General features: G+C 43.3%; 1 protein-coding gene across 3 annotated transcripts in view; it reads left to right on the forward strand.

Annotated features, from left to right (window-relative positions):
- Nucleotides 1-9,030, forward strand: part of ppp2r2bb (protein phosphatase 2, regulatory subunit B, beta b) — a 101,330-nt gene extending 92,300 nt beyond the window's left edge. For all 3 annotated transcript variants that reach the window (XM_036937799.1, XM_036937801.1, XM_036937802.1), the window contains exons 5-9: nt 244-421; nt 5,954-6,118; nt 7,383-7,552; nt 7,769-7,860; nt 8,027-9,030. In XM_036937799.1, coding sequence (XP_036793694.1) covers nt 244-421; nt 5,954-6,118; nt 7,383-7,552; nt 7,769-7,860; nt 8,027-8,306 — 885 coding nt within the window. In that variant the 3' untranslated portion in view covers nt 8,307-9,030. The remainder of the gene's footprint in view (nt 1-243; nt 422-5,953; nt 6,119-7,382; nt 7,553-7,768; nt 7,861-8,026) is intronic.
- The last annotated feature ends 1,447 nt before the right edge of the window (nt 9,031-10,477 follow it).

Genomic DNA, 10,477 nt, shown 5'->3' on the forward strand with positions numbered 1-10,477 from the left:
TGAATAACTGACTGTTGAATACACAGGTGATTTGATGTTTATAAACACATTTTTCTTATTCTCTTTCTCTCCCTCCCCTCGATCACTCCCTCCCTCTCCACTTTTTTTCCCCCTCCATCATGCCCTCCCCGCCACCCTCCTTCCCTCCATCGTGCCCTCCCCGCCACCCTTCTTCCCTCCATCGTGCCCTCCCCGCCACCCTTCTTCCCTCCATCGTGCCCTCCTTGCCAACCTCCTTCCCAGGTGCCAGTGCTGCAGCCCATGGACCTGATGGTGGAGGCGACGCCCAGGCGGGTGTTCTCCAACGCCCACACGTACCACATCAACTCCATCTCCGTCAGCAACGATTACGAGACCTACATGTCCACAGACGACCTGAGAATCAATCTGTGGAACCTGGAGATCACCAACCAGAGCTTCAGTATCCTTCTCCCGGCAAACATACTGTAGATGGCTAGACTGACCGCTGAGGAACTCAAATTAAGAGATTGTCTCACTTTGGAAGATGTTTTCATTTTTGTTGTTGTTGGATTAGCTCATTCATGATGATGTATGCATCACAGTCAGGATGTTAAGCTGGAAGACAGAAAATATATACTATTTATATATACTATTAATTCTGAATTGCATTATTTCTCAGTTTCATGGGGAATAAAAAAAGGTATTCAGTTTAAAGCAGTTTAAGGCTCTTGTATGCAATAGAATTTGGGCCATTCTGCCAAATCGGTGCCATTTGCATGTTGTAACTTTTCAAAATGTAACTTCATTCTTTATCTTTTTTTAGCACTATATCTAATAACAGACATGTTTAACTATTCAAAATGTGTAATGGTGAATCTCAGGCAATTTTTACAAGGTTTCTAAATGGAAGATGGTTGCATTTCTCTCAGTCCGGTTACCAAAACGGTTTAAATATCAATTAAAAGTCATGCCAACTAGTTTCTTTGTATTTCCCTCAATAAAGTGGGTATTTTAAAGAAACGAATGGTTACATGTTGAAAAAAATATATATCTGTAGCTAAAAAGTCATATGCAGGCGAAATCTCTTTTTTTTAAAGACAAAGCCATTTTTTATTTAAGGGCGACCCCAACCTCAATTTTATCACAAATCTATCATGTGTTTTATCAAACAATTGTTTAAATGATGGACCAAGCATAACTGAAAACTAAGTGGTTTATCTTAATTTTTTAAATAAAAAACAATTAAGTAACAGGAATGAGGAATGAGCACTGAGTAACAGGAATGAGCGCTGAGTAACAGGAATGAGCGCTGAGTAACAGGAATGAGCGCTGAGTAACAGGAATGAGCGCTGAGTAACAGGAATGAGCACTGAGTAACAGGAATGAGCACTGAGTAACAGGAATGAGCGCTGAGTAACAGGAATGAGCACTGAGTAACAGGAATGAGCGCTGAGTAACAGGAATGAGCGCTGAGTAACAGGAATGAGCGCTGAGTAACAGGAATGAGCGCTGAGTAACAGGAATGAGCGCTTGTATGTGTGAGAATAACTGGATGTCACAGAACTTCCTTCAATTAAACAAAGATAAAACCGGTCATTATATTTGGCCAAAAAGATCTGAGACTAAATAGCAACATAAAGCAGTAACAATTGTGTGCGTTTATGTGAGCGTGTGCTTGTGTGTGTGTATGCGGGGTGGGGTGGGCGGTAGAGAGAGAGAGAGAGAGGTGTGAGTATCCCTCCTCCCCCTGCAGCATGTGTGTCTGGCTCCTGCCTCTGCACAGCATGGGTTCTCCATCTTCCTCTACAAAAGGCAAGAAAGACAAGAAATACAAAAAGCTGAGAATATTAAGCAGATCCTCAGATCTCTACATTGACTACCAGTATCTAATATTAACTTGAAAGTACTATTTTCGGAAAATATAAAACACAACATTCACTTGCAAACACGACATACAATTGTATTTCATATAGAATTGCAATAAATGAATGAACAAAAACTTGCCTTTTCTAAGAAACAGTCTCTAGTTTGGCCCAGACTTCGTTGTCAATTTCCATGTAACGACCTGTGACTTGCTTCGCTGGTGGGATGGTACACAGGATGTCTTGAAAGGGGTACCACAGGATGTCTTCGCATGCTGGCCAGCAAAACTCGTTGGCCCCAGTCCTTTTCATACAACGAACCTTGACGTGTGTGTGTGTGTGTGTGTGTTGTTTGTGTCTGTGATGATGCCAGGGTACAGTTGACCGCCGTACTTCAGCACACACCATTTGCCGACAAAACCTCAGGACTTTGCCACTGATATTCTGTGTTCGTGGGAGCCTTCTGTCAATTTGAACGTGAAATGCTTTGCATTAAAGCACTCGCAGCTCAGAGGATGTCTTGCTGTGCACAAGCAGCTGACATCCCTGTAGGTCAGCTCTCCGTGGAATTGGTTTACTGCCTGATACATCTTCACCGTAGCTGGAACTGGGCTAACTGGAGGTGTAAGTGAGGTGCTTCATGGCTTCTATCCTGGACTTGATCCGGTAGCAAAGTCTCCTTCCACTTTTTGCGACGTCTGCGCTTTTTCCCCTTCTTACTAAATGTTATTGACTGTTTTCTTCCTGCCTGATGCTATGTCCTCCCTGTATTTCTGCTGTTCCTTCTTTTAAGTATCTCTCTCTCTCTCCTTTCTGGGTCGGCATCGCGTCGAGTGCGATAGCTTTTCGAGCGCGATAGCGTTTCTGCAGCATCTAATCGATTGGCTCCCTGTAAGTAATGTGTTCACATTGTAAAACTGAAAACACCTTCAGTAATTCCAACTCTGAAACTTCAAATCAAGATAATAGTATTATAATTAATCAATGTATATACCAGATACACATTTAAAATGGCTGTCATTCAAACTTCTCACTCCTGTGACTCTTATTCAGTCCTGTTACCCTTCATATGAGTAACAGGACTGAAAGTAACAGGACTGAGTTTTTAGCATAGCATTTGCAAACACATGAAATGTAGCCACAATTGGCATCAATGCTAATAGCATGAGAACACTTAGCACCTTCAAGTGGTTTACCAAAACTATCTTTAAAAAAAAAAGAAGCAATACCTAAATTATTTCTTGGACGTTAACAGGACTGTACTTTGAGATTGACATTTTCAGTCATACTTACAATATGATAAAACATAAGAGTGAGAGAACTTACTTTTGGACTTCCCATGGCCTTCAGGAGACTCAAATGATGCTACTTCCTGTTGATCATGTGACTTGTGGAATGTCCCACATTTTTAAAGAGGGGAATGTGTCAGGCTAACAGGACTGAGTGAAAACCTGGGGACACGACTAAAATGTGTGTTTTAACTTAACATATTATGATTTTCCGATGAAAATTCAAATGTTATGTCTAAATTGGAAATAGAGTCACACAATAATACAAAAAATAAGATTTCTGAAGGATTCTATTCATTATTTTTCATGGTGAAGTGTATTGTTAGAGAGTGGGAACGGGCTAAAATCCTATTTTTTTCAGTGTTCTAGGTAGTTTGTATCAAGGCTTCACATGATGTGTTTTCAAATTACAATTAGGACAAAGTGCAGGACACTGCTTGATAATATAATGTATTATACACATACTTTTCATGCATATTCATGCATGTAATGTCCTGGGGACGAAAAAGGCACCGATTTGGTGGAATGGCCCATTTAGTGTGTCCTATCAAATTCGTACTGAGAGAATGTGAGTTGGCATAATGTAGCTAGATCAGTCAGGTTTGGTATCATCTTGGTTATGAAACACTGGGATAAAACAGAGAACCAGGCTTAAGTTAAGAATGAATTTTGACAATTTACATTTTCTCCCAATTACACTGCTACCTATGAAAGGATATACAGTGCATCCTGAAAGTATTCAGACCTCTTGACTTTTTCCACATTTTGTTACGTTACAGCCTTATTCTGAAATTGATTAAATTGTTTCCCCCCCCTCTCATCAATCTACACACAATACCCCATAAGGAGAAAGCAAAAACATGTTTTTTGAAATGTTTGCAAATTTAAACTGAAATATCACATTTACATAAGTATTCATACCCTTTACTCAGTACTTTGTTGAAGCACCTTTGACGGTACAAGCTTGGCACACCTGTATTTGGCGAGTTTCTCCCATTCTTCTCTGCAGACCCTCTCAAGCTCTGTCAGGTTGGATGGGGAACGTCGCTGCATCTCTCCAGAGATGTTTGATCGGGTTCAAGTCTGGGCTCTGGCTGGGCCACTCAAGGACATTCAGAGACTTGTCCTGAAGCCACTTCTGTGTTGTCTTGGCTGTGTGTTTAGGGTCGTTGTCCTGTTGGAAGGTGAACCTTTGCCCCAGTCTGACCAATCTAACATAAAGGCCTGATTGGTGGAGAGCAGCAGAGATGGTTCTTCTTCTGGAAGGTTCTCCCATCTCCACAGAGGGACTCTAGAGCTCTGTCAGATTTACCATTGGGTTCTTGGTCATCTCCCTGACCAAGGTCCTTCTCCCCCGATTGCTTAGTTTGTCGGGCGGCCAGCTTTAGGAAGAGTCTTGGTGGTTCCAAACTTCTTACATTTAAGAATGATGGAGGCCACTGTGTTCTTGGGGACCTTCAATTCTGCAGAATGTTTTGGGTACCCTTCCCCAGATCTGTGCTCGACACAATCCTGTCTTGGAGTTCTACAGACAATTCCTTTGATCTCATGGCTTCCCCCCCCCCCCCCCCCCGACATGCACTGTAAACTGTGTGACCTTATATAGACCAGGTTTGGCCAGGGTAGACCCTCACTGTAAATAAGAATTTGTTCTAAACTGACTTGCCTAGTTAAATAAAGGTAAAACAATACAAACAAACAAATAGACAGGTGTGTGCCATTCCAAATCTGGTAAAAAACATTGATTTTACCACAGGTGGACTCCAATCAAGTTTTAGAAACATCTCAAGGATGATTAATGTTAACAGGATGCACCTGAGCTCAATTATCAGTCTCCTGAATACTTGTGTAAATAAGGTATTTCTGTCTTTTAGTTTTAATACATTTCCAAAAATGTCTAAAAACCTGTTTTTGCTTTGTCATTATGAGGTATTGTGTGTAGATTGATGAGGAAAACAATTCATTTAATCCATTTTAGAATAAGGCTGTAACGTAAAAAAATTTGGAAAAAGTCAAGGGGGCTGAATACTTTCCGAATGCACTGTAGATCTATATGGCTCATCGTATGAAACTGCTGATGCCAGTGTGCCTACAAATCCCCCTTTATCAGATCGTCCTCGTAACAGAATGCCCATGGACTTCCAGTGTTCCTTTAAATGGAAGGCAATTTGAGCTAACAGCTTGGTTGATATTTACACTGGGTAGATAGCAATTAGCAAGCTGCTGGTATCTCTGTCTATATCCCCCCTGGGTCTTCATATGTCTGCCTCTCTGTCACTCTGGCCATTACCCTTTATCCGGTGCCTGTCTCTGTCCAGCAGTCATCTGCATCCCATCCCAGGTGTGTGTCAGAGAGATTCCAATGAGGTCATCTTTAAACAGGCGCACATCCCCATTGATCAACAATGATTTCCACTTTGAGGTTCTCTGCAGATCACAGATGAGATGCCCTATGGACAGCAGAATGGATGGCTGAGCTTTGGGGCCCTGGGCACGTATTGAGCTTCTTTACTGGATCAATCACAGTGCTACTGGCTAGTCAACCTCTCTCCTCAGCTCTCATCTCCTGTCTCTCTCTCTCTCTCTCTGTGATGGATCTGCTGTCATTTCCCTCCGGGTCAGCGCTGGTTTCTGCTGTTCCTTGACATTTTTAAAGTCTTATTTTTTTTGACCTCATGCTGTTATATCTTTTCATTTTTTTGTGTGTGTGCTTACTCTGGCAACCTCTAATGGGTTGCTATGGGTTTCCCTTTTCCTTCTCTTGAAAGTCTCAAACTGTAAGCTATGAATTGCGTCAGTGCTCCTCTATGTGGTTGAGTTCCTTTACCTCCCCCACCTCAGACATTGTGGACATCAAGCCGGCGAACATGGAGGAGCTGACAGAGGTGATCACAGCGGCGGAGTTCCATCCCAACCAGTGTAACACCTTCATCTACAGCAGCAGCAAGGGCTCCATCCGCCTGTGTGACATGAGGGCCTCAGCACTGTGTGACAACCACTCTAAATGTAAGACTGCCTCTGCCTCTGCCGCACCCCAAACCACTCATATGCTGTACATTGTCAGCGGGCTCCATGATAAGGGCCAGCAGTTTATCCCGACCACACGAGTTGACTAGGAAAAGCTATGGGGCCGAGTTGTCCCAGGCAGTCAGGTCACATGATCAGGGAAAACTGCTAGCCTTAAGCATAGGCACCGGGGCTGTTGTACGCTCTGAAGCCCCTAAACCTCTATAACAGTCGATCTACTCCTTTCTAATAGCTACTGTGTCACTAATTGTTAGTCATTTGCTGCACAGTGATAAATTAGTATTTGTATGATGGGACCCTGGCACAGTTGTTGGTAAATGAATTTATTGCATGCTATGTTTTGTTGAACTGAGCTAAGCTGCAGGTGGACATGTCTTTGTGAGATATTATTGGGAAATAAGGTGGAAATGGAGGTAAACAGAGAAGCACTATGTTGTCAAGGGGGATTTTATAGATTTTTTTCCCCCCTCCAGTTGTTTTTGGCTTTTTTCCCATGTACTAAGTTCTTTGTAAATGGTGGACCAAAACGTCCACAGGATACAGTGTGTATTCCTCCATGGCTCTGAGTTGATCCAAACACACAGTGGTATTGATGTTTCAAGGTCAGTCAAGGCTCTGTCCCTGAGCCCCAAATCACCCGTTTTCACCGGGCTGAACATATTGACAGATCATAGAGAGACAGGAGGTTATGCAGTGAGAACAGCCATATTATAATATCTATTATTGGCACATACATCTTACATGTAATATGTTAAATAAGCCCACAGTATTTGTGTGTTCAATTATTGACCGTTAAGCATTTGCATTTCAAATCAATTCAATTGATTTGTCATCCTGTTTGAGTCATCCTGTTTGAGAGGCCCCCGTGGATAAAGATCGACTCATAAATAGGAAAGATAGATGATACATTCCCAGAAGTAAATAATCAAGTATTAATGACGCGTTTGCATTTCAAAATACGACCATGTTAATGACTTGTTTTACTGAGAAATAAATGTCGTCCAACATGAGAAATGGTTTTCTATTTAGCCAATATTTATCAGTGAGATGTATTGTTTCTCTTCCTTTTCCCCTTTGCATATTTAGCGGTTGTTTAGAAGAGCCAGCTGATGGCCTAAAGTAGCTGGTGCAGTGTGAAAGTGATTAATCAATCAACTGAAGCTGTAAGCCAGAGAGTGGCTCCTCCAGGTGCTTTCTGTCCAGATGTTAACACCGCTCGTTCCTCTGTCTGTTCCCCCTGCAGTCTTCGAGGAGCCGGAGGACCCCAGTAACCGCTCCTTCTTCTCTGAGATCATCTCCTCCATCTCAGATGTCAAGTTCAGCCACAGCGGGCGCTACCTGATGACACGGGACTACCTCACGGTCAAAGTGTGGGACCTCAACATGGAGAGCAAACCTCTGGAGACCTACCAGGTAGAGTATACCCCTCGTACACTTTTTGTTGTTGTTGAACGTGTCAAGCTTGTTATGGAGACCTTGATACACTGTAGACCATACGTCGCTCTGACCGTGTCTGCACATCGCTGGGTACAACAAAGAAATATGCAAAGGGGGAACACCAGAGCCATATATTTACAGAAAACATATGGTTCTGGAAAATAGATCTCCATTTATTTCCCCCTCTTCCAGGTGCACGACTACCTGAGGAGTAAGCTGTGCTCCCTGTATGAGAACGACTGCATCTTCGACAAGTTTGAATGTGTCTGGAACGGGTCTGACAGGTCAGTGACCGCCGCTGTATTAGGATCGGTGTGACTGGAGGTCTTCATCCTTTACATCAGTGTATCAGTAGATTCGGTTGGATGAATGGGATTGATGTGTTGCGGCATCCTCACCCCCCCCCCCCCCCCCCTCCCCTCCCCTCCCTCTCTCTCTCTCTCCCCGTAGTGTGATCATGACCGGCTCCTACAACAACTTCTTCCGCATGTTCGACCGCAACACCAAGCGTGACGTGACCCTGGAGGCGTCGAGGGAGAACAGCAAGCCCCGGGCCATCCTGAAGCCCAGGAAGGTGTGTGTGGGAGGCAAGAGACGCAAGGACGAGATCAGTGTGGACAGCCTGGACTTCAGCAAGAAGATCCTGCACACCGCCTGGCACCCCTCTGAGAACATCATCGCCGTGGCCGCCACCAACAACCTGTACATATTCCAGGACAAGGTCAACTAAGGTTGGATGGACGAAGAGCAGAGCAGCACAGACCAGCATAGCGCGCCCTGGCTGGCTGGCTGGCTGACTGACCGCGCTCACCTGGGGACTGGGAGAGGGCCGCAAGGCTGGGAATCTCTGGCCGCACTGCAACTTGTGAAGAAGAGACACTGACAGCTTTGCAGCTTCCTCTCTCTCTCTCGATCTCGGAGACTTGCCGCCATGTTGTTGTAAATCCAGGGTTGCCCTCGGTTGCACCCAGAACATTGAGAACGATGGCTGTCAACGCCTGTTTATTTTGTTTTTCTCCATTTTACAATTTTCTCCCTCGAAGTTGTTGCTGTAGTTTTGATGGATATGCACAGAAATGCAGGGATGATACTTTTATGTGTATGTTCCTAAGTAGAAACAGGAGTGCTTTGCATTGGGGAGATGGAGATGAACTGAGAGACTGGCTCCAACTAACTCACCCTTTGCATCCCTGAGATGATGACATGCTTAGATGCTACTGAGATGGTGTGAGCTTGACACCCTTTGACCTCTTCTCCTGCCCCCTCTGTATCTCTTAATTTATTTATTTATAATTTCTCTTCATGAAGGTTTCAAAATATACCTGCAGAGGAACGGATGATGTTACTGGGTAGAATTGATTTAAAACAATGTAGCAAGCTTTTTTCTTCCAAGTTTTTAAAAAAGACATTTACAAAAATACAACATGTATAATAAAAAAAATGAGTAACCTAAATAGTCCTGACTTTTTATTATGGGCTCAGTGATCCCGGGAACAGAGCTGGGAAAATGAATCCAAAACGTCTCTTTAGCCCCGTTTATACTTGGTGCTGTGTCCTGATCCTGTCCACATTCTGATTGGGCAGACAATTAGTGTAGACCAGTGGTTCCCAAACTTTTTATAGTCCCGTACCCCTTCAAACATTCAATCTCCAGCTGCGTACCCCCTCTAGCACCAGGGTCAGCGCACTCTCAAATGTTGTTTTTTGCCATCATTGTAAAAGCCTGCCACACACACAAAATATGACATATTTATTAAACAAAAGAATGTGTGAGTTTTTGTCACAAACCGGCTCGTGGGATGTGACAAAGAGTTCTTATAGGACCAGGGCACAAATAATATAATAATAATAATCAGTAATTTTGCTCTTTATTTAGCCATTTTACATATAAAATTGTATTTGTTCATCGAACATAGTGAATAACTCACCACAGGTTAATGAGAAGGGTGTGCTTGAAAGGATACACATAACTCTGCAATGTTGGGTTGTATTGGAGAGTCTCAGTCTTAAATACTTTTCCACACACAGTCTCTGCCTGTATTTAGTTTTCTTGCTAGTGAGGGCCGAGAATCCACTCTCACATAGGTACGTGGTTGCAAAGGGCATCATAGTCAACGCGATTTGCCAAGATTCGCAGCCCAATCCAGAAATCTGGCAGTGGCTTCTGATTAAATTCAATTTTCACAGAACCGCTTGTTGCAATTTCGATGAGACTCTCTTGTTCAGATATGTTAAGTGGACTGGATGCAGGGCATGAAAGGGATAACGAATCCAGTTGTTTGTCATCCGTTTCGGAAAAGTACCTGCGTAATTGCGCACCCAACTCACCCAGGTGCTTCGCTATATCACGTTTAACATTGTAAGCTCGAGTTCATTTGCACACAAAAAAATCATACAATGATGGAAAGACCTGTGTGTTGTCCTTGTAACGTAGACAGAGAAGAGCTCCCACTTCTTAATCATAGCCTCAATTTCATCCCGCACATTGAATATAGTTGTGGAGAGTCCCTGTAATCCTTGATTCAGATCATTCAGGTGAGAAAAACATCACCCAGAATTATGGTCAGTGAAAACTTTAAGCTCGTCTCTCAATTCAAAAAAACTTGTCAATACTAAGTCATTAATAATCAGCGTGTTGTAAAAGCGTTACATGGTCGCTGCCCATATCATTGCATAGCGCAGAAAATACACGAGAGTTCAGGGGCTTTGCTTCAAGTTAACCATTTTCACTGTAGTGTCCAAAACGTCTTTCAAGCGGTCAGGCATTCCTTTGGCAGCAAGAGCCTCTCGGTGGATGCTGCAGTGTACCCAAATGGCGTCGGGAGCAACTGCTTGCACGCCCGTTACCACTCCACTATGTCTCACCGTCATGGTTGTTACGCCATCAGTACAGATACCAAC

The sequence above is a fragment of the Oncorhynchus mykiss genome, chromosome 12 (genome assembly GCF_013265735.2).
Source record: "Oncorhynchus mykiss isolate Arlee chromosome 12, USDA_OmykA_1.1, whole genome shotgun sequence".
Taxonomy (NCBI): domain Eukaryota; kingdom Metazoa; phylum Chordata; class Actinopteri; order Salmoniformes; family Salmonidae; genus Oncorhynchus; species Oncorhynchus mykiss.